Genomic DNA, 26,437 nt, shown 5'->3' on the forward strand with positions numbered 1-26,437 from the left:
CTGAATTTTAGACTCCTGTAACTTTTAACTCTTAACAGTACTATAGCTAAGTTTACCCATCAGGGCTTTTGTCAATCTGTGGATTGAGCTGGTGAATTTATTCTTTAGTAGCAAACTTCTCACTTCTTGACTAGCTTGAGCTGCCCAAACCCAAGTGGGTGAAAATCCAATATAGATGAGTCTAGTACACAGGCAGCAAGAATGGCGTGAATGATATTGAACCATTGTAAAAGAATAATTAATAAAGCAAACGCAATGCTGAGGTACATCACCAGATCAGTCGGGTACAAATGCTGAAGCTGTATAGGGCTCTAGTGCCTTCAGTGTAACATTCAGATCTTGTTACCAAGACATAAGGCAAACATTCAGTGGAAATGTTCAAGAGAGCAGCCTCATGTATCATGAAGACTGAGAAATATGAGAAAAGATTCAGAAACATTGGGCTCTTCACCCTTGAGAAGCAGTAAATGAGAGGGAGCCTTATAAAACACGAGAACACAAGAAATAGGAGCAGGAGTAGATCAAGTGGCCCATCGAGCCTGCTCTGCCATTCAATATGATCATGGCTGAACTTGGGCTTCCCACCCACTCGTTATATCTTTTAACTCCTAAGAGACCAAAATTCTGTCTCAGCTTTAAATATATTCAATGATGAAGCATCCACAAGGAGCCAAGACACAGAATTCCAAAGAGTCACAACCCATGAAGTAATTTCTCTTCATCTCAGTCCTAAATGATTGTTCCATTATCCTGGGACTGTGTCCCTGTGTTTTAGATTCCCCAACCAATGGAAACAATTTCTCAGTGTTTACTCTATCTAGCCCCTTCAGAATCTTGCAGGTTTCAATGAGATCACCTCTCACTCTTCTAAACTCCACAGAACATAAGCCGAATTTACTCAGCCTGTCATCATAGGACAACCCCCTCATCCCAGTGACCAATTTAGCGAACCTTCACTGTACCGCCTCTTAAATATAAAGACCAAAACTGCACACAGTACGCCAGGTGCGTTCTCACCAAAAACCTGTACAATTGCAGCAAGACTTATTTATTCTTCTACTTCAGTCCCCTTGCAATAAAGGCCATTATGCCATTTACTTTCCTAATTGCTTGCTGCACTTACATGCTAACTTTCTGCATTCCTTGTACAAGCACATTCAAATCTCTTTGAACATCAACACTTACAAGTTTCAGACCTTTTAAAAAATATTCTGCGTTTCTGTTCTTACAACCAAAGTGAATAATTTCACACTTCCCGACATTATACTCCATCGGTCATCTTGTTACCCATTCATATAATTTGTCTAAATCTTTTTGCAGCCTCTCTGTGTCCACCACATGGCTTACCTTTCCACCCAGCTATGTATCATTAGTAAACTTTGATACATTACTCTCTGCCTCTTCAGCTGAGGCATTAGTATAGCTTGTAAATAGCTGAGGCCCCAGCTCTGACACTTGCAGCACTGCACTAGTCATTAACTACCAACTTGAAAAAGCCCATTTATGCCCACTCTCTGCTTGCTAATCCTTAATCAATCCTCTATCCAGGCTAAAAATTACCCCCAACTCCATAAGCACTTATCTTGCCTATTAACCTTTTGCGTGGCATCTTATTGAATGCCTTCTGGAAATCCAGGTATACTACATCTACTGGTAAAAGTATATGGTGTAGTATATAATAGGATAATCTTGAGTACTATTTCAAAGTAAATCATGATTGCAGGACGAGACGACAGCGGCTCAAACTAGTAAGCACTTAAACAACAACATGCATTTTTATCCAGTTCTGTTAACAGAGAATAAAGTCCCAAAGAGCATCACAGAGGCATGGTCATAAAAATTAATGCCAAACCAAAGAAGGGTATCCAAAACCATGGCCAAAGAGGTGGTTTTAATGAAGGTTTTAAAGGAGCAAGAGTTTAGGGGTGAATTTTAGAGCTTCAGGCCTAGGCAGCTAAGGGCAAGGTCCAAGATGGTGGAATGGAGGAAACCCAGAAGAAGTGTAGAGAGCATCTGCTTGAAATGTCAAGGCCTACCAGTTCTTCTAAGGAACCCCTTTAAGGCAACAACTGGTTTTTCCAGAAAACATTTTACATTGTGTAACCATAAAATTGTTTTATTCAATATTACTGCTCTCACCATGAAAACATAGGTCTGAATATTTCGGATGGTGGGGTTTCCTTTCCCGCCATCTGAAGAGTCAGCGGGGAACACATCCCTGCTGACTCCGACTGCCTCGCAGCCATTTCAAGCTTGAGTGAGTGTCAGTTGGCTGCAGGAGGAACTTCCATCTCTCACTCGGGAGGAAGTCTCACCATAGAGAGCTGCTGGCTAATCTGATTGGCCGACAGCCCTCCAGTCCCTGCAGCAAAAAGAGCTGCAGTGGATAGAAGAGGAACCTCAGGGCCTTAATCTAAGCCTCAGAACTGTACGGCAAGGTAAGTATGTAGGGTCCCAGGGCGGAGAGGGTAGGGAAGGCTTGAGGGGGTAGAAATTGGATGATTGGGGTGTTAAGAGAGAGGCCAGGGGGATAGGGGGGTAGATTCACCGGCCACGGGACCTCAAGGTGGGGAGGGTGGGGTTCAAAGTCAGACAGGGGCTTCTGATGGAGGTGCCCCCACCTTCCCTTCTCGCCTGAAGTCTAAGCTTGTTCATTTTCAGGCTTCCCCCACTCCCCAGCCCCCCTTCACCAGGTAAGAGTGGCCGTCAAGGGCCTCAATTGGGGCAAGGTCAGGCGGCCTGTCCAAGGCTTTGCCTGCCCCAGTGTAAAATCGCTGCAAGATTGGGGCGGGTGGGATCCCAGAGGGAACCCCGTTCCTTCAATTTCATGCTCCGCCCTCCCCTCCTAAAAACCTGCCAGTGAGGGAGTGTGAAATTCAGGCCATAAAGAGAGAAAATGGGAAGCCATAAGCCAGAAAACCTAACATCACTAAATTGCTAGAATCTATTATTTGGGGGTGGTGACTGGGCATTTAGAAAATCATAATGCAATTAAGCGGAGTCAAAGTAGATTTATGAAAGGGAAATGGTGTTTGACAAATGTTGCGGCTGTAACTATGAAGTCAGACAAAAGGGAACCTATGTTTGTAATGTATTGGATTTTCTAAAAGCATTCTATAAGGTGCTGCACAAGAGGTTATTACATAAAATTAAGATTTATCATTTATTATTATAATATAATAGCATGGATTGAGGATTGATTAATATAGGACGCAGAAAGTAGGAATAAAGGGCTATTTTTGGTTTGTTGCGCTGTAACTAATGGTGTACCACAAGGATCAGTACCTGGCCCTCAGCTATTTACAACCTAAATGAATGACTTGGAAAAGGGGATGGAGTGTATCGTATTCAAGTTAGCTGATGATACTTTCCCACCTAGCTTGTAAGGGAGGAGGGCACTGAGGAGCTGTGGAGGGATATAGATTGTTTGGCTGAGTGAGCAAAAACATGGCAGCTACAATGTGGCAAAGTGTGAAGTTATCTAAAACAAAAACAGAATTACCTGGAAAAACTCAGCAGGTCTGGCAGCATCGGCAGAGAAGAAAAGAGTTGACGTTTCGAGTCCTCATGACCCTTCCACAGAACTGAGCGAATATAAGGAGAGAGGTGAAATATACTTTGTTAGAGAAAAAGCAGAATTTCCTTTTGAATGGCGAGAGACTGGGGAATGTTTGCATTCAGAGGGACCTGAGTGACCTTGTATATGAATTACAAAGTTAACATGCAGGTACTGCAAGAAATTAGGAATGGCAAATGCTATGTTAGCTTTTGTTATAAAGGGATTGGGGTATAAGAGTAAAGAAATCTTACTACAATTATACAGGGCACTGGTGAGGCCATGTGTGTGCAATTTTGGTCTCCTTACCTAAAGAAAGACATACTTGCCCTTGAGGGAATGTAACAAAGGTTCACTAGACTGGTTCCTGAATGAGAAGATTGTCTTATGAGGATAGATTAGGTAGACTATGCTTATATTTCCTGGTGTTTAGAAGAATGAGAGGTGATTTCATTGAAAACATATAAAACTATTAAAAGGGCCTGACAAGGTAGATACTGGATGTTTATTTTGTCTGGCTGGGGAATCTAAAACAGAAGGTCACAGTCTTAGAACAAGAGTTTGGCTATTTACGACTGAAATGAGGATAAATTTCGTCATTTAAAGGGTTGTGAATCATGGGAACTCTATCCCAGAGAACTGTGGATGCTCAGTTGTTGAGTATGTTCAAGACTAAAGTGGATATATCTTTGGCTACTAAGGAATATGGATCCATGGTGTTGTTGAATGACAGAGCAGGTTCGAAGGGACAAATTACTTTCTTCTGCCCATTATTATATCTATTGAAACACCATTGTTACTAGTTCATTGGAAACTTGCACTCTCATCAGAAAATAATGTGCAAGAACTAGGCTGCCTGTCCCCAAATTTAAAACGGCCAGCCTACCCCCATCACACCAGACAATGGGTAGTTCCTACCTCAACCACAACCTGTGCTATATCCAAAACAAAAATAATAATACCTGGAAATGCTCAACAGGTCTGACAGCATCTGCAGAGAGGAATACAGTTAACCTTTATATATCCAGTTCTTTACTCATACTTCTTGCTGAATTCTGCCATTATCGTTTCCTCCCCACAGAACTGTGAACACATACTGAATGCAAAGCTGCACCTAAATCATACTCATCCCAGCTTGACTGTTGCCCCATAAGGGGCATCACAGCTGAGCTTGATATTGTCCTTGTAACCTCCTCCAGTCCTATGTCTGTCTGAGATCTCCATGCTCTCCAATTCTGGCCTCTTGCATACCTCATGATTGTCACTGGTCCACCAGTGGTGGCTATGCCTACAACTGTCTAGGACCTGAACTCTGAAGTCCATTACTAAACCTCCTCAACCTCTCTATTAAAATCTACCTCTTACATGGCCTAAAATCTCTGTGGCTTGATATTGAATTTTGTTTGGTAACACTTCTGTGAAGCACCTTGAATGTTTTACTTTGCTAAATGTACTGTATAAATTTAAGTTGTTGTCCCTAGGCACTGAATATGTGTGCATGTGCACTTTCTCTCCCTAACCCATAGGTGCTGAGGACAATTGCAGTGCTCCATTAGCACCCCAGCTGAGATCAAGTAACTTTGCACAAACAGGAAACCATCCTGGGTCTTCCTGTGTGGTCCAATGCAGTTACTTACTAATAGGTTAACCATTATGCCTCACATTGGATTGGCAGTTCATGGTACATCAAAAGTTGATAAACGACTGGCAAGATTTAGAACGGGCATGTTCCAGGAGATGAGCAGATAAAGGACTGCATTTTAACTACATTGTGCACTGTGAGGAACCCTCCCTGGGTGCGTAGACTGTTCCAAATGTCTCACTAGAGGCGGGAATTCATTCGGGAAACATTTAGCTCTGATAAATAACATAGTCACATGGATTTGATTTACACAGCAACAGGACGTGGAAAATTACTCCATAATTACTAGAATACAGTCAGCTGATCGCTTGCAAACTCAACAACACTGAAGCTCTAGTACCATAAATATCTATGTCAGCACGAATAGTTGCAACAATGTACTGGCCTAGAGGATCTTCAAACCCATGTTGCATTAAATCCCTCACAAAGCACAAAGTTACATCGAGCTCCACAAACAAATACCCAACTGTCACACAAGTAAAACAACACGGGGGGTGGGGGGGGGGGGGGAGATTTGTGGGTTTCCACAATTCAAATAACAAACCCAAACTTTCTTATTCCACGTAAACCCAAACCTCAACCAGTCCAATTAACGAACTTAGTCTTTGCCCACACCAAATAACAAACCTCACCCACTCCATGTAACAAGTTCAAATTTCACTGATTTCAATCAGCACTTGCAGCTCTTGCCACACCAAATAGTCACCCCAGCCTGTTGACTCCGACCAATAATCCCAGGTCCATTACTTTGAACAGCCAGTCTGTGCCCTAGCAACCTTCACCCATGGCATTCTGTTACTCCAGCCTCAACTCTGAAGAAATGACTAAAGTCCAATTACTCAAATCACCTACCCCAGTCTGAATAATTGCAGCCAGTAACTGCAGCACCACTTATTGTGACATGTGATCCTCGATCTTTATATTTTCCACTACTTAGTTGAGTGTTAAAATTTTCTAGAAAGATGGTACAATAATGTTATCATTGAGCACTGACATAAACAGGCCACAAGATGAACATGATTGTTTGTGACCTTACTGGCATTTTGCCATTAATGGAAAGAGAACAAAACTTTGCAGATCTTTTTCTCAGGAGATAACATGAATCAAGTAGAGTCCAAAATAAAGCAGATTAGATATGACCTAAGGAAAGTACCAATTTAATGGGCAAAATTACTTTTTCTCACTCAGTGCTTTCTTCCTTTTAGCATTTGTAGTGGAAAAAAAGTAATAAAACATGACTTCTTGTGCGAATGATGATACAATGTGTTTCACTTTGATTTATCCCCATATAATCTTTTCAAAGCAACAAAAACTTGTCAACATCTTTTCATGCTGACTATTTCTGCTTATAAACCCAAAGATCTGGGTTAATGTGAAAAATCTGCCATGATTTCTACTTTTGATTGCTACCAAGCAATTCTTGTTGGGAAGGTTATTTTCGTGGCTATTGAAAGATAAGAAGATTGGACCATCTAATGATACTCTTCCAGTGAATGACACCTCCAGGACTGGGGGTGGGGACATAAATAAAAAGGTTTTCAAAAGCACACCATGTAAAAGTGTGGCAGAAAAACTTGCTAAACTCTTTGGTGGGTTATTGATTACATGAGCAATACAGCTACCACAGCAAACCAAGCGATTTGAAAACAGAAGCTGCTACCACACTTTGTGTGATGGTAAACAGGAAACTAGTTTAACTTTGATAAGTTATAAGAAGATGACACAAAATGAAAAACACTGTTTGACAGAAAAGGAAGTAGATAAGTGACTTGATGGAAACTTGTTGAAGTGTTTTACCTATTTAGGAATTGTTTTGCAGTACCATCACTTCTGTTACTCTTCACAATTTGTTGTTCTCTTTCAATGCATTTTTTTTTACCCCTTAAGGAGACATTTTAAAGATCTTCTTGATTTAAATAAATTAATTCACTATAAATAATTTTACAGAATTCTGGGGGCGTTGCAGCCTTTCCAGCAATGTTCTTTGTTACTTTATTTATGACTTGGTGAGTTGGCACATGAGGATATATTTTACAAGTTTGCACTCCCAGCACCAGTATTCTCCTGCAGGGAAGGTGCATCAGGAATTCTGAACTGGAGAGTCATTGGGCATTGATGGAGTTCATGCCCAGTTTCGGCCTCCCCTTGGTTTAGGGAGAAAACAATCTTCCCGATTCCCTAGTCTGATAGCTGCCGAGGTGCCCCAGTCAGAAAGGTGCTGTGCATGTAGATGTCAGGTAAGACCTGAATCGGGCTCGTCTTCTACCATCCACAAACCACCGCCTGCCTTGTCTTGCCTCCGGCAGCTGCAGCTTTAGGCTGAGCATGTTCTGGTAATCAGAACAAAAATAACTTGTACTTTAAGAAGTAATTTGAAGTAAGGCAACGCAGCAGCCAATTTGGATAGAGCAAACCTTCAAAAAATTTTTTTCTTTATTTGCAGAATGTGAGTGCGATGAGCAAAGCTAACGTTTATTGCCCATTCTTAATTTCTCTTGCAAAAGCACTGGTGAGCCCCTGCTACCTTGTCAACAGTGTTGGCTTGTCTTAGGCCATTTCAGAGGGCAGTTAAGAATCAACCACATTGCTATGAGTCTGGGGTCACATATAGACCAGACTGGGTAACGATGGCAGATTTCATTCCCTAAAGAGCATTAACGAAGCAGATGGGTTTTCACCATAATCCCATAGTTACATGGTCACCATTACTGAAGACTGTCTTTTTATTCCAGATTTGTTTAATGAACTGAATTTAAATTCAACAGCTACCCATGGTGGGATTTGAACTCCTGTCACTGGATCATTAGTCCAGGCTTCTGGATTACAAGTTCAGTGACTTGGTCACTAAACTACTATTCCCATATATGGCCAGAATATCTGTTTTATGATGTTAGTTGAGGGATAAATATTGGCCAGGGAACCAGGGAGAACTCATCTGTTCTTCTTTGAAATAATGCTATGGTCTCCTTTGCATCCAACTGAAAGAGCAGACAGGGTCATAGTTTAACATCTTATCTGAAAATTAGTACTTCTAACAGTGCATCACTCCCTCAGTACTACAGTGAAATGTTAGCCTAAAATGTGAAAAATGACCACTGAAAGCGGCAGGATAACATGAAATGGGTACCGAGGGCTAGGGTTAACGTTGAACAGGTATCAAAGGCCAGAGAATGCTATTGCAGCAAAGATTTCATATTTTTGGAAGAGCAAGATGAAATAACTCAATGAAATGTGGTGTTAAAGTTTAGTTAAAAATAGAGGATGGTAAAATAAGGAAATCAGTGTGTTCCTAGAGGTGGGTTTAGTGAGGAATGTTGTGCAGCTGTCTGCACAATGTATTACAAAATGGTACTTGAACTGATTTCTCTAGATAGTGTAATCTATTTTAGGCTTCTTTACTGGTCGTCTTACCTGGATATCTGTCTGTAAATCTCCAGCAAGAATGGCTATTACAACACTACTCCACATTCTGGGAGTCCACGGTGTTTATTTCTAAAGAAGTGCGACGTTCATGTGGATTAAAGGTTGCTAAATGGAGTTGAGTTATGGTTCAGCCATGACCTAACTGAATGCCAGAACAGGTGCAAGAGGCTGAATGGCCACTCCTGTTCCTATGTTGAAATTGCCCATTGTCATTTACATTGATCCAAAACCAATTTCCTACCAGGGTTGAAGGCAACGATGGGTCCCTATAATTGCACCATTGCAATCAGAAATGGACGACTGTTACTGCAGATAAGACTTTAAATGTTACTCCATTTCATTGCTCGTGTTTTTTTCGTTCTTGCTGAATCACTTGGTTAGAATGTTGCCGCATGGGATTTCTGGACAGCAGGAGATTATAGAGACTGACAGCAGGAAACCATGCCAGGCCTTCTTTGAAAACCTTGTCACACGTCAAAGGGACAGAAGGCCTTATGTCTATTCCACCATTCAATTAGATCATGGTAGGTCTATGCCTCAACTCCATCTATCCACCTTTGCTCCACATCCCTTAATATCATAACTTAACAAATATTTCAGCCTTCATTGATTCACAGTTTTTTGCATGAACATATTATTGATTTGTACATGTGTTCTTAAATGGCCCAGTTCTAATTTTTGTCATCATTATACTATTACAAAATTTCAGATTTTGCAGATGACAGATGAAATTTAGAATTATTGTGAACAGTGAGGAGATAAGTAATAGACTTCAAGAGGACAGAGGCTGGTGGAGTGAGCAAACATGGCAGGTGAAATTTAATGCAAGAATACAATTTAATCCAGGGACCTGAGGGTGCATGTGCATTGATCTTTGAAGATGGCAGGACATATTGAGAGAGCGGTTAGCAAAGCATACAGGAACTTTGCTTCCTAAATAGAGACATTAAGTCCAAAAGCAGGAAAGTTATGCTGAAAATTAATAAAGTTCTGCTTGGACCACAACTAGAGTTTTGCATCCAGTTCTGGTCATCAAATTTTAGGAAAGACCTGAGAATCCTTTTGGGAATGCACTGGAGATTTACCAGAATAGCTCCAGGGATGAAGATTTTAGTTACAAGGTTAGGTTGAAGAAGCTGGGATTGTTCTTCTTGGAGCAAAGGAGATTGAGGGAAAATTTGATAGCGGTGTACAAGATTATGATAGATTGAAGATTTTGGACAAGAGATGTAGGGGGAATGTGAGGAAGAACTTCTTTACACTGTGAGTGGTAATGACCTGGAACTCAGTTACATGGATACATTGGAGAAGCTGGAGCTGTTCTCTTGAGAGAAGGCTGAGAGGAGATTTGATTAATGTGTTCAAAATTATGCAAGTTATGGTCAGAAGGGCAACTAGGGATGGGCAATAAATGCTGGCCCAGCCAGCAAAGCCCACGTTCCATGAATGAATAAAAAAAATAAGTAGGGAGAACCTGTTCCCATTGGCGGAAGGGTCGAGAATCAGGGGAACCAATTTAACGTGAATAGCAAAAAAGCAAAAGGCAACATAAGGAAAGTCCTTTTTACACAGTTTGTGGTTAGGATCAGAAATGCAACACTGTGAGTGTGGTGGAGGCAGAGTCAAATGTAGCTTTCTAAAAGGAATTGGATTACCTGAAGAGTAAGTATTTGCAGGGCTATGGGGAAAGGTTGGGGGAGTGGGACTAGCTGCATTGCTCTTACACAGAGCCAGTGTAGACATGATAGGGAGATGACTGCGTAGTGGTAACATCACTGGACTAGTAATCCTAATGTCAGTGCTCTAGGGACATGGGTTCAAATCCCATCAAGGCAGCTAGTGGAATTTGAATTTAATTAATAAATCTGGAATATAAAGCTAGTCTTTAGTAAGACAATTATCATTGGTTGTCAGAAAAACCCATCTGGTTCATTGATATCCTTTAAGGAAGGAAATCAGCTGTCCTTATGTGGTTTGGCCTACACATGACACCAGACCCACATCAATGTAGTTGACTTTTAACTGCCCTCTGAAATGACCTATCAGGACACTCAGTTCAAGGGCAATTAGGGATGGGGAACAAATGTTGGCCTTATTCATGAAAGAATTAGGGGAAAAATGCCTCCTTCAGTATAACCATTCTATGACATGCAAGCAGTGTAACTAAAATCTTTATTCAAGCCTAGGGATTGGTGCCAGGGGGATGAGTACACACAATACCTACCATTTGACCTGGGGCTGGTATTGGGGGTGAGTATACATGACTCAGGCATTTGGGGCTGGTGTTGGGAGATTGATTACATACTATACCCAGTACTTGCCCTTGGGGCTGATTTTTACTTTTGGTGAACATAAATGCATGATTTTGCCAGCAAATAGATTAGTAAAATGCTTTGAACAGGATATCTGTAGGCCTGCTACAAAACTGTTCCAGTTTCACTGTAGAGGGACAACTGTTAACTGGTAGTTGGCAGCAAGTCCATTCTCAGCTGACTTGATGTGCAGGTGTCTAAGAGCCTTTCTGCAAAACATTTGCTCGAAACCTAATTAATATGCTTAGTAAGATGCAAATCCTTGAGTTATTTCGGTTTTTATTGCATTTTTAAAGAGTTACAGTTCCACATTTATGTAATGAAGTTAATCTATACTGTTTGGTGAGGGTTAGATTGAGCACTGATTTTAACTTCCAAGCTTCATCTGCAGAGGCTATCTCCTCTCTATAACTGAAGAATTGTTCCCCTGAATTTGGCTAGGTGATTGGGAAGGAGATCAAGACAAGCCCCAAGGAAGGAAGCCTGAACTTTCCTGGGTGGGCTGTCTTGTAAGGCTGACTTTGATGATATAGTGCCACCGACCTCTCTGCTGGGCCTCTGGGTATAACAGCAGACTGGCCCTAATGATGTCATGGGAGCCCAATTTGTCTTCTGCTTGATGTCCCTCTCACATGGGGGGGGTTACCAACCCTCCAGGATTACCCTGGAATCTCCAGGAATTCAAGTTCAATCTCCTGGACACTGCTGCAAGCAAACCTGGGGGGAAAATCATCGAGATATTAAAAGAAAAGGGTATTTCCCACAATTTCTTTGACGTTGGGGGGTTAGAAATATTGTTTTCACTGAAGGGCCAAAATCATTCATTTGGTAATAAAACTTGTGCGCCGCAAGGATGGATGTATTGTGCGACCAATCCTGAGAGACTGAAGGTAGGACAATTAGAATTGGGAGGTCATGTGATAAAACCTCTGGGAATGTCTCCAAACCTCTCTGGATCAAGTTAAGACCAGATGTAGGAAGATGTCAGGACCTTAGCCAGGCAGCCTAACAGGCGATTGTTTCTCCTGCAGGGGCTGCATTAAAATTGCTTCTTTATCTTGTTACTGTCTGTAACAGTCACATCGTGTGATTGGTGGTATTTTACTTTACCACTCCCCACACACTGAAGAGATGGGTGACAAAGTACCAGGTAATGGCCATTGCTGCTCCCTCTGTAACTGCTCCATAGCAGCCAGAAGCTCCTGCTTTTCCCTTGCGGATTGTGGAGAAATGGTTGTCAGTTTTCCCCTAATTCGTAATAGAAAGTTCAGCAGCCTGGATTTTCCCAATGCCAGTGTGTTTGAAGGTGGGGAGGAGGACCTCGTAAAATAAAGCAGGCGCCTTCCCACCACTTTCTTGTCTGCCCCTGACCTGTCTCCCATATTGAGATGGGTGGGGAAGGCATCAGGCAGTCCACCTACCCTGAGGCCTATTGAGACCTTTAAGCTGCCAATTAATGGCCAATTGTATTGTACATGCAGCAGGGGTAGGTGGTGGCAAGGCAGGTAGCCAAGCAGCTTACGCTGCATTGACTGCTGTCAGGCAGGAAGTGATGGTACCCTATGCCGATCAGAGACACCCTTTCCCCAGCCTCTCTAATCCTGCCCCCCCCCCCCCCCCCGCCTCACTGGGATCTGCCTGCCAGGCCTGTCTAAACCCAAGACTTACCCTGAAGTTTGGGCTCCATTACTTCTTCTTTGGGACAGCCTGTAGTCCCAGCAGTGGCCACCATTCGATCCTGGCGCTGCTGGGACCACAGAGCTGCTAGCCAATCAGATTGGCTAACAGCTCTCTACAGCAGGACTTTCTCCCAGATGGGGATGAAATCTCACCCTGAAACAATTAAGGCTGCTCCCAGTCTAATATCTCTGCGAGGTAGCTGACTTTCAGGTTGGTGGGCTGACAACTGACTTTTCAGTCAGTGGGGGGCAGGGAATACAGCACCCTGTAAAATCTACCCAGCATGTGAGGAATTCTGGGCACAGGTTCCCCAGTCTTTGCCCCCCTTCACCCCCACCCTACACATGTTATTTCTTCACAGCTCAAGATGTTAGCTCTTGTGTTAAGACTCCCCTGTAACTGTCGCTGATAGTGTGCCCAGCTCCTGTTGTTCAGTTCAGGTGACCAGATTTTCAAATTTCAAAATGGGGACACATCGTAAAGCCTTGGGAAGGTGGGGCTATGTGATGATGCACATGTTGGGCAACCAATGGCAGGAGTCTGGGGAGGGGCAGTTGCAGATGAAAGACATGTGATGACATCTCCCAGAATATATTCATCCAGTGGGCAACCTTATTACAACACCAACTGAAAAAGGTTCATGAAACGTTCCTATTTGTAATAAGGTTTCTTTAAGTTAATTGTAAGAGTGATTTTCTAAATCATACTGCCCGATTGCTTCTTACTGAGGCAGACACTTATGAAAATGATAGGGCCACATCTCCAGGTTGTCCGCGACAAAGCTTTTCCACCACAGTAATTTATGTCCAGGAAACCAGTGTTTAACTCATAATGTATTTGGTGTGGGGATGAATATTTAGTAAGGTTCATGAATCTTTGGTTGGAGTCCCTGAAGGCACCAACCCATTGTTGGCTGCTGGTCACCTTCAAATGTGAGCCTATTAGTAAGAGTTTCCAGGACATTAAAGTGTGGGAGCATCATACTCAACCACAGTGTAGATAGGGAGAAACTGTTCCCGCTAGTCAAAGGATCAAGAAGGGGGTACAGATTTAAAATGATTTGTAAAAGAAGCAAATGTGATGTGAGAAAAAGTTTTTTCACACAGAGTGGTTCAAGTCTGGAATGCACTGCCTCGGAGTGTGGTGGAGGCAGGTTCAATCAAGGCATTCAAGAGGGCAATAGATGATTATTTGAATAGAAACAATGTGTAAGGGTACTGAGGAAAAGGCAGCAGAATGGCACCAAGTCATGATGCTCATTTGGAGAGCTGGTGCAGACATGTTGGGCCGAATGGCCTCTTTCTGCACTGTAACAATTCTGTGATTCTATAATCCTATCTCTGCCAAATTTACACATGAAAACTTTTCAGTACTTCGCACAGTAGGTGTTTTCAGCCTGAAGCTGGATTTTAACCTATTAATGAACATACCTCAAGTGAAGGAGATTTTATTTGTACCCAACCCAGAGCAGCAAGCAGGAAAGCACGCCATCTTTCAATGAGAAGTTTGGTTGAACTTGCCATGGCTCAACTGAACTTCTTCCACCTTCCTCGGTGCTGATTGGTGGTTTACCGATGGGTGCTGTGCCGCTGGCCAACTAATTCTACAAGTGCAGGTGTGGCTCGCAGTTGAAGGACACCGCTGTCAATCTTCCTTCGTCACTCAGAGGTTGATTCCCTCTTGACTTTAGGTGCCAGTGAGAAGGATTTCTGAGCATGTGGGAATGCTCGGCGCAGCCACTTGATGGTTGGCGAGTGGGCAGATTTTCTATTCCCAGGGTGCAGTGCGGAACAAGAGTGTTTTATTTGTTTTCGTAGATAGTAAATGGAATGCAAAGGGTGGGGTAAAGGGGAGAGGCCTTGGGGGAGGTATTGAAGAGTCGCAGATGTTGTGCGAAAGGAAGGGTGAAGTGTTTACGGCAATCTCTGATATAGTTCATGAAAGGGAAATGTCAAAAGTGGAGAATTTGAACAATTTGGAGAAAACTGTTGGGACATGGAACGTTTACTGAAAAACCAGGATGTCTGGTTACCCAGAGCTCAATTGGTAGGATTCCTGCCTCTGAGACAGAAGTTTATGGGTTCAATCCTAATCTGGAGACTTAAAAACAAACTCTAGGCTGACACTGCAGAGAAGTACTGACGGAGTGCTGCATTGTCAGAGGAGCTATTTTACAATTGAGCTTACATCAAAGGAACAGGTCATTCAGCCCAACTATTCCGCCCAGCGTTTATGGTCTAAATGAGCCTCCTCCTACCCCTGTCCATCTAGCAATATCATCAGATCCTGCTATTCCTTTCTCCTCATCTAGCTATCCAGCTTTCTCTTAAATGCTTTTATGCTATCAGTTATTATTATATGTTAAGCTAAGGCCCCATCTATCTCTCAGGTGAACTAAAAGATTCAGCGGCACTATTTTGAAGAAGAATGGGGTGTTCTCCCTGGTGGCCTGGCTAATATTAATCAACCAACATCATTCAAGACAGATTATCAGGTCATTTATCTCATTGCTATTTGGGAGACATGGCTGTGTGCAAAGTGACTGCTGTGTTTCTCCATTACAACGGTGTCTACACTTCAGAACTACTTCATTGGCTGTATAAGCATTTTGAGATTTCTTAAGAACATGAAAGGTGCTGTGTAAATACAAATCTCTTTTTCTAATTTTCTTTGTTTGTAAACTGGTGCAACATTCATCAAAAGGCTCAGCTAGTGACAGATGTGAACAAAGCAGCTTATGATCATCTTGATCATTATAAACAGGAGACCATTGCTGGATGTTTAGAAGCTGTGATAGTATTTGATTGAACACTACTTTGAGTTGGCTAGTAACCAATCGTTTTTAATTTACTCTTTGGGTGTGGAGAAGGCAGCATTTATTGCCTATCCCTAATTATGTGTGGGCTGGAGTCACATGGAGGCTTGACTGGGGAGTGGTGATGAGCTCCCTCCTCTGAAGAACATTATAGTGAACCCAGACATCTTGGTCACTTTTTAAAAAATTCTTGCCAATCCACAAATGGACTTACGTGGACTTGCATCGTTTCACAATTTGTGGTCATGGGGTTTCAGCCCTGGACTTATCATCCAGTACCACAGCCACTGCACTCCACACTGATATCATATTGTTTCAATCAGCAACTGGAGTCCTGAGGCCTCCTGATGCTTATCCTCCTGCCAGTCTGATGAGTCTTTCAGAATGTTTCAATTTATGCCAGCTCACCATTGAAATACAGCACCGCATCCTCGGAGAAGCAGTGGGGCATCTCTCCTTGTCACTGTCTCCCTGTGTCCTGTGCTGATAGTCAGATGGAACAATAGCAAAATCATTGCAAGTTCCTCACTGACTTATCTCTCTCCCCAAATCCTGTAAAAGACAGAGTTTACTTCATGTCAGCAAAGCAGAAATTCATTCTAAGGAATCTGGACTCTGTCACAAACTGGGCAACTTCTGCTTCTTCTCACCACAGGGTCACTGAGACTTGAGCTTTTACACCTTGGTTTACTTGCCAGGGATGCTGACATATACATATTAAATATTAGTGTTAATAAAAAAAAAGGTGCACTTTCAGTGATTAGACTATAACATTTAAAAGCATATGTAGGAGGACCCCACAGGATGCAGCTACATAGGTAAAAAAAAGCAGGGGCGGGGGTCTAAGTGGCTAGCTAGTCTAAAAAGCACAATGGGCCAAATGGTCTGTTCCAGTAGTGTAAGATCCTTTGATTTGTTTACATTACATTGATCTGACCATTATACGCAGCAACATCATAAATGTGTTCTTGAAAGCAGTTACAATCTTGTGACACAGGATTTTTAATGTACCTGTTATAGAAACCATCTGATTTTTACATCATAGGAACATAGGAAATAGGAGCAGGAGTAGGTCATTCAGCCCCTCGAGCCTGCTCCACCATTCAATTAGATCTTGGCGGATTTTCTACCTCAACACCATTTTCCTGCACTAGCCCCACATTCCTTGATATCTTTAAAGTAAAGAAATCCATCGATCTCAGTCTTGAACATACTCAATGACTGAGCCTCCACAGCCCCCTGGGGTAAATAATTCCAAAGACTCATCAGTCTCTGAGTGAAGAAATTCCTCCTCCTCTCAATCCTAGAATGGTTTACCCCTTATTCTGAGGCTGTGCCCCATGGTTTTAGGCCCCCCCTTTCCAGCCGGGTATAACATCCTTCCTGCATCTGGCAAGCCCCTTAAAATTTTGTATGCTTTGATGAGATCATCTCTCATTCTTCTAAATGTTAGAGAATACAGGCCCAGCCTCCTCAATCTCTCAAACTGGCTATGCCTGCAATCCATAGGCCAGGATTTTCCCCTCGGAGATTTGGGGGCGGGGCCTGCTCGCCGAGGGGAAAATGACACGGGATGATGTCGGGAGGAATCCCCGACGTCACCCCCGTCCATTTAAATTTTTAGGGAGGTGGGCGGACAGAGAAATCAGCTGTCCGCCCGCCGGCCTGTCAATGGCCAATTGAGGCCATTGACAGGCTAGTTAAAGTAATTAAAGACCTGCCTGGCCAACCTTAAGGCTGTCGGGCAGGCCAGGAGCCCCATACTCCGGGCTTCTGGTGGGATGAAGTTTCATGAACGTTTTGTACAAAATTAATAAAGTTTATGTGTTCTTTATTAACATGTCCCATCTCGTGTGACATTGTCACATGAGGGGGACATGTTAATAATTTTTCTATTTTTAGAGTTTTTTCCACTGTCAGTATTCTCCCTGAGACAGGACTTTGCCTCAGAGAAGTGCATCTTTCCCGCACGTGTGCTAAACAGCGCACTTTGACAGCTGGGGAATCCCTCCCCCCACCCTCCCACACAGGAAGTGCATAGCCCTTCCCGTCGGGGATGCCACTGGGTAGGCCTTAATTGGCCCCCCCCTGACTTAAAATGGCGGCGGACCCTGTTTCAGTGGTGGGGGTCGGCTGCCCGTCCGCCACTGAGCAGGTGGGGCCCGCTCGCCATCCGAGGGCAAAATTCTGCCCCTATTGTCAGTATAGCAGCAGGTTGAAGATGTACCCATGGTGACCAGAACACTTCATTCCTCCTCAAATAGGCCTGAATTGAGGGTGAAGTTCAGCCTATTCGATGCTATTCTTTCAGATGCCTGTGTTGCTGACTGTCCCTGAAATTCACAGCGACAACATGGAAGTTGAAATTTGGAAATGATGCGGAGCGTATTGGATTCCTGACCATGAATCAAACATGCCATCGGCTGTAAAACTTCATCACGTTAAAGCATATAGCTGGTATGGACTTGATTCTAATAACATACAGTTCTAATGGAACATTCCCATCTGTCCATTATGCAGGAATCCTGATCTAACCATAACATTTCCCAGCCTGTTATAGAGCTCAGCTGTATTTATTTAAGGATCAAGCCTTGGAGCACTGAGTGGAATGCTGATTTATTTTATTCGAGGTGACATGTTTGTAGCCTGTTTCTTCACGGGCAGTGGGAACAGTATTTGAGGCTGAGATTGGGGGGTGGGGAAGGGGTCCAAAACCTCCTTTTTCTTTGTCCCTATCTCCCTCTCTCTCTGTCTCTCTCTCTCTCTCACACACACACATACACGCACACACAGAGTGCTGGCTACCAAGTGAGTAGAGTTTCTGCACAGGCAGCCTGATTCCCACAGGATCTGAGCCCACAGATTCAAACTATCCCATCATTCACAACAGGCACTGGAAATACAATTTAGGACGTGCCTGTTTGGATGTTTTCAACCCTAAGCCACTTACCATACAGAAACGTAAACAGGCTTTTGATGAAGAGTCGGGCCTGTTTCTAAGGGCTCACTGAGGCTGTGACTTCCTTGGCACTTGGTATCTTTTGTCCTGTTTCACAGCAAGATAGAATACCCTCAACCCAATGCTATTTAACCCATGCAGTGCTGACCTCCCTTTCCAGAATGCAAAATGCTCACTCTAAATTCTGAACAGCTCAATGATAAAAGAGAATTGGAAAATACTAACAAGAGCTCATTTGGTACTGACCCACACAGAGCAGAAAGCTTTAAGGGTCATTCCCTGGCCTGTGCTGAGTTAGCTAGTTGGCCAGGTTGACGGTAAATGTGCTAAATTGAAACCAGTGCACCAGAGTGAGGAAGGAAATGAGAGTTCAGGGTGCTTGCTCCTCCTTGCAACCTGGTGACTTGTGCACGTGGGGAGGATTGAACTCAACGCTGACCCTCTTGTTGTCACTGCTGTCTTTTAGCCACCACGAAAATGACAAATGTATTAATATTTATAGAAAGAACAGGATGCAGTGGGTTAACACACAAGTAAAATACTGCAGATGCTGCAAACCTGAAATAAAATCGAAAAATGCTGTAAATACTCAGCAGGTAAAGCAACACCTGTGAAGAAAGAAATAAGCAGGTTGATGATGTTCTGATAACAGGTCACCAACCTGAAATTCTGTTTCTCTCTGCACAGCACGTTAGCATTTTGTGAAGAGGCGAGGGTTTTTTTTTCAATTCACCCATGGGATCTAGGCATCGCTGGTTAGCTCGACATTTATTGCCTATCTCTAATTGCCCTTGAGAAGGTGGCGGTGAGCTGCCTTCTTGATCTGCTGCAGTCCACTTGATCCAGGTACACTAACAGTGCTGTTAGGGAGGAAGTTCCAGGACTTTGATCCCATAACAGTGATCGAGGTCGCAGGTTTGAAAGGTGCTGTCGAAGGAACATTGATGACTTGCTGCAGTGCAATTTGTATGTAGTACACACAGTGTGTTGGTGGTCGAGGGAGTGAATGTTTAAGTTGGTGGATGGGGTGCAGATCAAGTGGGCTGCTTCGTCCTGGATGGTATTGAGCTTCATAAGTATTGTGGGAGTTGCACTCAAACAGACAAGTGAGGAGTATTCCATCACACTCCTGGCTTGTGCCTTGTAGATGGTGGACGGACTTTGGAGAGTTGGGAGGTGAGTTACTCACCACAGGATTCTCAGCCTCTGATCCATTAATTATGGGATCGCTTAGCTCAATCTGTCGCATGCTGCTTTTGCTGTTTGGCAAGTAGTTCTGTGTCCTAGCTTCGCCAGTTTGACACCTCATTTTTTAGTTATGCCTTTAAGTATGTATGCCGCTCCTGGCATGCCCTCCAGCACTCTTCATTAAAGCAGGGTTGATCCCCTGTTGGATGGTAATGGTAGAATGAGGGATGTGCTGTTCTGCAGTTCTGCTGCTGTTGATGGTCCACCACACCTTATGGATGCCCTGTTTACAGTTGCTAGATCTAACATACGAACATACGAATTAGGAGCAGGAGTAGGCCTTTCGATCCTTCGTGCCTGACCTTATTGTAGCCACAATGCCACTATCCGGCCTTTCCCTGATAAGCTTTGATTCCCTTGTTAGTCAAGAATTTATCTACCTCTGCCTTAGAGCTATTCAATGACCCTGCCTCCACTACTCCCTGGGGAAGAGTTCCAAAGATTCACGACCCTCTGAGAGAAAACATTTCTCCTCATCTCCCATATTTTTACCCCTTATTACCTTCACCCCTTATTTTTAAACTGTGTCCCCTAGTTCTAGTCTCTCCCAAAAGGGGAAACATCCTTTCAGCATCCACCCTGTCAAATCCCCTCAGGATCTTACATATATCAATAAGATCATCTCTCATTCTTCTAAATTCCAATGGATCAGGCCCAGCCTGTCCAGCCTTTCCTCATAGGATAACCCCTTCATCCCAGGAATTAGACAAGTGAACCTTCTCTAAACTGCTTCTAATGCAATTATATCCTTTCTTAAATAAGGAGACTAAAACTGTACACAGTACTCCAGATGTCATCTCACCAACACCTTGTACAGCTGTAGCAAAACCTCCCTACTTTTATATTCCATTCCCCTTGCAATTAACGTTTCATTTGCCTTCCTAACCACTTGCTGAACCTACACGCTAACTTTTTGTAGGTTCATGTACCAGGACACCCACATCCCTCCGTACCGAAGAGCTCTGCAGTTTCTCTCCATTTAGACAATAAGTTGCTTTTCTATTCTTCCGGCCAAAATGGACAAGTTCACATTTTCCCACATTATGCTCCACCTGCCAATTTTTTGCCCAATCACCTAACCTGTTTGCAGACCCCTTATGTCTTCTTCACAACTTAATTTCCTACCTTTGTGTCATCAAATTTAGCAACTATACATTCGGTCCCTTCGTAAGATTGTAAATAGTTGAGGCCCCAGAATCCCTTTTGAACCTATCCCATTTAGCACAGGGGATTAGTGCCACACAAAATGATGGAGGGTATCCTCAGTGTGAAGATGGGATTTCATCTTTACAACGACTTGTTGGTTCCCTCACCATTTGCCACAGGCCCAGTCTGGTAGATATGTCCTTCAGGACTCAGCCAGTTGGTCAGTAGTGGTGCTACTGAGCCACTTTTAGTGATGGACATTAAATTCCCCCATTCAGAGTACATTCTGTGCCCTTGCCTACCTCTATTCTTCCTCCAAGTTATGTTTAGCATCGAGGAGTACTGATTCATCAGTTGCAGAAAGTTTCCTTGTCCATGTTTTACCTGATGCCATGAGACTTCATGGGCTCTAGAGGCAATGTTGAGAACTCCCAGGGAAAATCTGTCCCTCGTGGATACCACTTGTGCTGTCACCTCTGGTGTGTCTGTCCAGCTGGTGGGACAGGACATACCAAGGGAGGGTGGTTGTGATGTCTGGGACATTGTAAGGTGTGATTGGGTGAGTATAACTATACTAGACTGTTGCTTGATTAGTCCATGGGACAGCTATCCCAATTTTGGCACAAGCCCCCAGATGTTAGAAAGGAGGAATTTGCATGGTTGATTGGGCAGGCTGTGCCATTGTTTGCAGTGCAGAAGTCAATGCCAAGTGGTCCATCTGGTTTTGTTCCTTTTTTGTGGTTGTGTGGTACAACTGAGTTTACGACAATCGATGATCTTTTCGTGGCACCATTACTGAGACTAGCTTTCAATTCCAGATTTTTTTTAAAAAATCAATTGATTTAAAAATTTCAGTCTGGGATTTGAACCAGTGTCAGGTCATTAGCCTGGGCCTTTGGATTATTAGTCCAGTGACATTACCATTACTTCACCGTCCACATCCATTGTAACTGCTCTTGAATCAACATTCCCATCTGTTCATTCTAGTAGAGTTTACCAGATAGTGAGCAGGAGCAGGAACCTGGCCAAGGGTGCTAAGTTAAATTATGACATCCTGTCGCTGTTAGTTAGCTGGATCAGCACTTCCCGATTTATAAAACACTAAAAGGCTAAAGGTTGGAGTAAGTAAACAGGCTTCTGGCAGAGGCCTAATGCTATTGGATTGTTGCATTTTTGACAATTAATACAGGCAATCATTGGGTATGGTGTGTTAAACCAACTTTATGATTCCTGTTCACTCTTTATCTACAGTAACTGGCTTCCAGTCTATAATCTGATTTATTACTTCTGTTGCAGATGCAGAGAGGCCATTATTAGGAAAACTCAACTTCACACAAAGATATCAGATTCTTACCTCAACTGTTTCTCAGGACAAGACAAAAACATGGTATGTATCCCTCGTGGGGAGCAAGTGTATGTGTCTGTCCCTTGCTGGTTAGAGAGTGGATGTGAGTGTGTGCCCAGTTAGGTGGGGTGTGTGTGTGTTCTCCATGGTTAGGGTGTGGGTATGTGTCCTTTCCCGGTTAGGAAACAGATTTGGGTGCCTGTCCCTCCCTGGTTAGGGTGTGAGTGTGTGCATATCCCTGGTTACCAGGGGTGAGCTGGGTGGGGGGTGTGTGGATGTGACCCTCTGATAGAGAGGGCCTTAAAAGAGGAGTGGGCGGCAGAGTTGGAAGGGTTTTAGGAAGGAAATTCCAGAGCATAGGCCTAGGTTTCTGAAGGCACCACTGCTAGTGACTGAGAAAGGTTGAGGAAGAGGCAAAAGTCAGAGGAATGGAGAGTTTGGGCTGGAGCTGGAGGAAGTTTCAAACGTGGAGAAGGGATGAGAATTTGAAATGAGGAGGCATTGGCAGATTGCTAAGCAATACAGGTCAAAGATAACAGGAGAGTGGGGACCTGGTGCAGGATGGGTAGCAAGAAATTTGGATCAGGTGAAGTTTAGAGAATGTGAAGGATGGGAGACTTGCCAGACAAGCACTGGAATAGTTACATCTGGAGTTGACAAAGGTAGTAGCTGAGCACTGTTTGGAGGTGAATGTGATGGAATGTGTATGGGGTTGATGTTTTAGGTCAGGCTTGAATAGGAGGTTATACAAAGTCTGGAGATACTGGCTGTGAGGGAAATAGAATCGGTGGTGAGTGTATGGACTTTATAGGGTTGGTAAGAATGAAAGTAAGCAAACGCAATCCCATTGGACTGGATAGCAGTGAAAAAGCCTTACAGAAGGTTGGTATAGTTAACTATATCAAAGATTGCTGAGAGATCAAGGAGGAATAGTGCACATGGTCACGGTAACAGAGGATATAATTTATGACTGCACTTTGGGGCATTTCAGTGCTGTGGCAGAATGGAAATCTTTTATATCGTATCTTTCATATCTTCTGGATGTTCTGGGGCACTTCACTGTCAATGAGGCGCTGTTCTGAAGCTGGTGAATGTGGCTGCCAATGTAAACTTTGCAAAGTCCCTCAAACAGCATTGAGAAAAATAACAAGATCATATGTTTATAAAAACAAAAAAACTGCGGATGCTGGAAATCCAAAACAAAAACAGAATTACCAGGAAAAACTCAGCAGGTCTGGCAGCATCGGCGGAGAAGAAAAGAGTTGACGTTTCGAGTCCTCATGACCCTTCGACAGAACTTGCGTTCGAGTCCAAGAAAGAGTTAAATATAAGCTGGTTTAAGGTGTGTGTGTGGGGGGCGGAGAGATAGAGAGACAAAGAGGTGGGGGGGGGGTTGGGGGGGTGTGGTTGTAGGGACAAACAAGCAGTGATAGAAGCAGATCATCAAAAGATGTCAACGACAATAGTAAAATGACCTTCCCCTCTCCGATGCTGAACGTTCAGTGCTCAGCAAAGGACTTAGTTTCATACCCTTACGCCCTCACCTCAATGAATTTCGGGCTCGGCATGATACTGAACTCTTCTTCCGCCGTCTTCGTCTCCGGGCTCACTTCTTTGGGCAGGAGTCCTCTCCCAGTTCAACGGATCCTTTTACCCATCTCCAATATTCTCCCTCCACCCGGACCCCTCCCTCTGGATTCTTACCTTCTCTCGATCTTTTCATTGAGAACTATCGGCGCGACATTAGTCGTCTCAATTTCTCTGCTCCTCTCACCCATTCTAACCTGTCTCTCTTTGAACTTACTGCACTCCATTCTCTCAGGTCCAACCCTGACATTGTCATCAAACCCGCTGACAAGGGTGGTGCTGTTGTTGTCTGGCGCACTGACCTCCAACTCGCGGAGGCTGAGCGTCAACTCGCAGACACTTCCTCCTACCTCTCCCTGGACCATGACCCCACCACTGAACATCAAGCCATTGTTTCCAGGACTGTCAGTGACCTCATCTCCTCTGGGGATCTCCCTCCCAGAGCTTCCAACCTGATAGTCGCCCAACCTCGGACGGCCCGCTTCTATCTCCTACCCAAAATCCACAAACAGAACTGCCCCGGTAGACCGATTGTCTCAGCTTGCTCCTGCCCCACAGAACTCATTTCTCATTATTTTGACTCCCTTCTCTCTCCCCTTGTCCAGTCCCTTCCCACCTACATCCGTGATTCCTCTGACACCTTACATCACATCAACAATTTCCAGTTCCCTGGCCCCAACCGCTTACTCTTCACCATGGACGTCCAATCCCTCTACACCTCCATCCCCCACCAGGATGGTCTGAGGGCCCTTAGCTTCTTCCTCGAACAGAGGCCCGAACAATCCCCATCCACCACTACTCTCCTCCGTCTGGCTGAACTTGTTCTCACACTGAACAATTTCTCCTTCAACTCCTCTCACTTCCTCCAAATAAAAGGTGTGGCTATGGGTACCCGCATGGGCCCCAGCTATGCCTGTCTCTTTATGGGGTATGTGGAACATTCCTTGTTGCAGTCCTACTCCGGCCCCCTTCCACAACTCTTTCTCCGGTATATCGATGATTACTTCGGTGCCACTTCATGCTCTCGTCAGAACTTGGAAAAATGTATTAATTTTGCTTCCAATCTCCACCCCTCCATCATTTTCACGTGGTCCATCTCTGACACTTCCCTCCCCTTCCTTGACCTCTCTGTCTCAATCTCTGGTGATAGACTGTCCACCAATATCCATTACAAACCCACCGACTCCCACAGCTATCTCGACTACAGCTCCTCACACCCTGCTTCCTGTAAGGACTCCATCCCATTCTCTCAGTTCCTTCGCCTCCGTCGCATCTGTTCCGATGATGCTACATTCAAAAACAGTTCCTCTGACATGTCCTCCTTCTTCCTTAACCGAGGTTTTCCACCCACGGTCGTTGACAGGGCCCTCAACTGTGTCCGGCCCATCTCCCGCGCATCCGCCCTCACGCCTTCTCCTCCCTCCCAGAAACATGATAGGGTCCCCCTTGTCCTCACTTATCACCCCACCAGCCTCCGCATTCAAAGGATCATCCTCCGCCATTTCCGCCAACTCCAGCATGATGCCACCACCAAACACATCTTCCCTTCACCCCCCTTATCGGCATTCCGCAGGGATCGCTCCCTCCGGGACACCCTGGTCCACTCCTCCATCACCCCCTACTCCTCAACCCCCTCCTATGGCACCACCCCATGCCCACGCAAAAAATGCAATACCTGCCCCTTCACTTCCTCTCTCCTCACCGTCCAAGGACCCAAACACTCCTTTCAAGTGAAGCAGCATTTCACTTGCATTTCCCCCAACTTAGTCTACTGCATCCGTTGCTCCCAATGTGGTCTCCTCTACATTGGAGAGACCAAACGTAAACTGGGCGACCGCTTTGCAGAACACCTGCGGTCTGTCCGCAAGAATGACCCAAACTTCCCTGTCGCTTGCCATTTCAACACTCCACCCTGCTCTCTTGCCCACATGTCTGTCCTTGGCTTGCTGCATTGTTCCAGTGAAGCCCAACGCAAACTGGAGGAACAACACCTCATCTTCCGACTAGGGACTTTACAGCCTTCTGGACTGAATATTGAATTCAACAACTTTAGGTCGTAAGCTCCCTCCCCCATCTCCACCCCCTTTCTGTTTCCCCCTTCCCCTTTTTTTTCCAATAAATTATAAAGATTTTCCTTTTCCCACCTATTTCCATTATATAAAAAAATACCCACTAGAGCTATACCTTGAGTGCCCTACCATCCATTCTTAATTAGCACATTCGTTTAGATAATATCACCAACTTTAATTTTAACACCTATGTGTTCTATTGTACTATTGTCGTTGACATCTTTTGATGATCTGCTTCTATCACTGCTTGTTTGTCCCTACAACCACACCCCCCCCACCCCCCCCTCCACCTCTTTGTCTCTCTATCTCTCTGCCCCCCACACACACACCTTAAACCAGCTTATATTTCAACACAAAAACAGAATTACCTGGAAAAACTCAGCAGGTCTGGCAGCATCGGCGGAGAAGAAAAGAGTTGATGTTTCGAGTCCTCATGACCCTTCGACAGAACTTGAGTTCGAGTCCAGGAAAGAGCTGAAATATAAGCTGGTTTAAGGTGTGTGTGTGGGGGGGCGGAGAGATAGAGAGACAGAGAGGTGGAGGGGGTTGGTGTGGTTGTAGGGACAAACAAGCAGTGATAGAAGCAGATCATCAAAAGATGTCAATGACAATAGAACACATAGGTGTTAAAGTTAAAGTTGGTGATATTATCTAA

The 26,437-nt window shown here is 44.1% G+C and overlaps 1 protein-coding gene across 4 annotated transcripts in view; it reads left to right on the forward strand.

Moving 5' to 3' along the window:
• limd2 (LIM domain containing 2) overlaps positions 1-26,437 on the forward strand; it is a 58,746-nt gene that overhangs the window by 8,707 nt on the left and 23,602 nt on the right. For 2 of the 4 annotated variants that reach the window (XM_041173600.1, XM_041173602.1), the window contains exon 2: positions 22,078-22,168. In XM_041173600.1, the coding sequence (XP_041029534.1) occupies positions 22,166-22,168 (3 nt within the window). In that variant the 5' untranslated portion in view covers positions 22,078-22,165. Of the gene's footprint in view, positions 1-2,400; positions 2,439-17,739; positions 17,886-22,077; positions 22,169-26,437 lie in introns of those variants that run through there. The other 2 variants (XM_041173601.1, XM_041173603.1) reach the window with 2 other exon arrangements.

This window comes from Carcharodon carcharias, chromosome 23, assembly GCF_017639515.1.
Source record: "Carcharodon carcharias isolate sCarCar2 chromosome 23, sCarCar2.pri, whole genome shotgun sequence".
Taxonomy (NCBI): Eukaryota; Metazoa; Chordata; class Chondrichthyes; order Lamniformes; family Lamnidae; genus Carcharodon; species Carcharodon carcharias.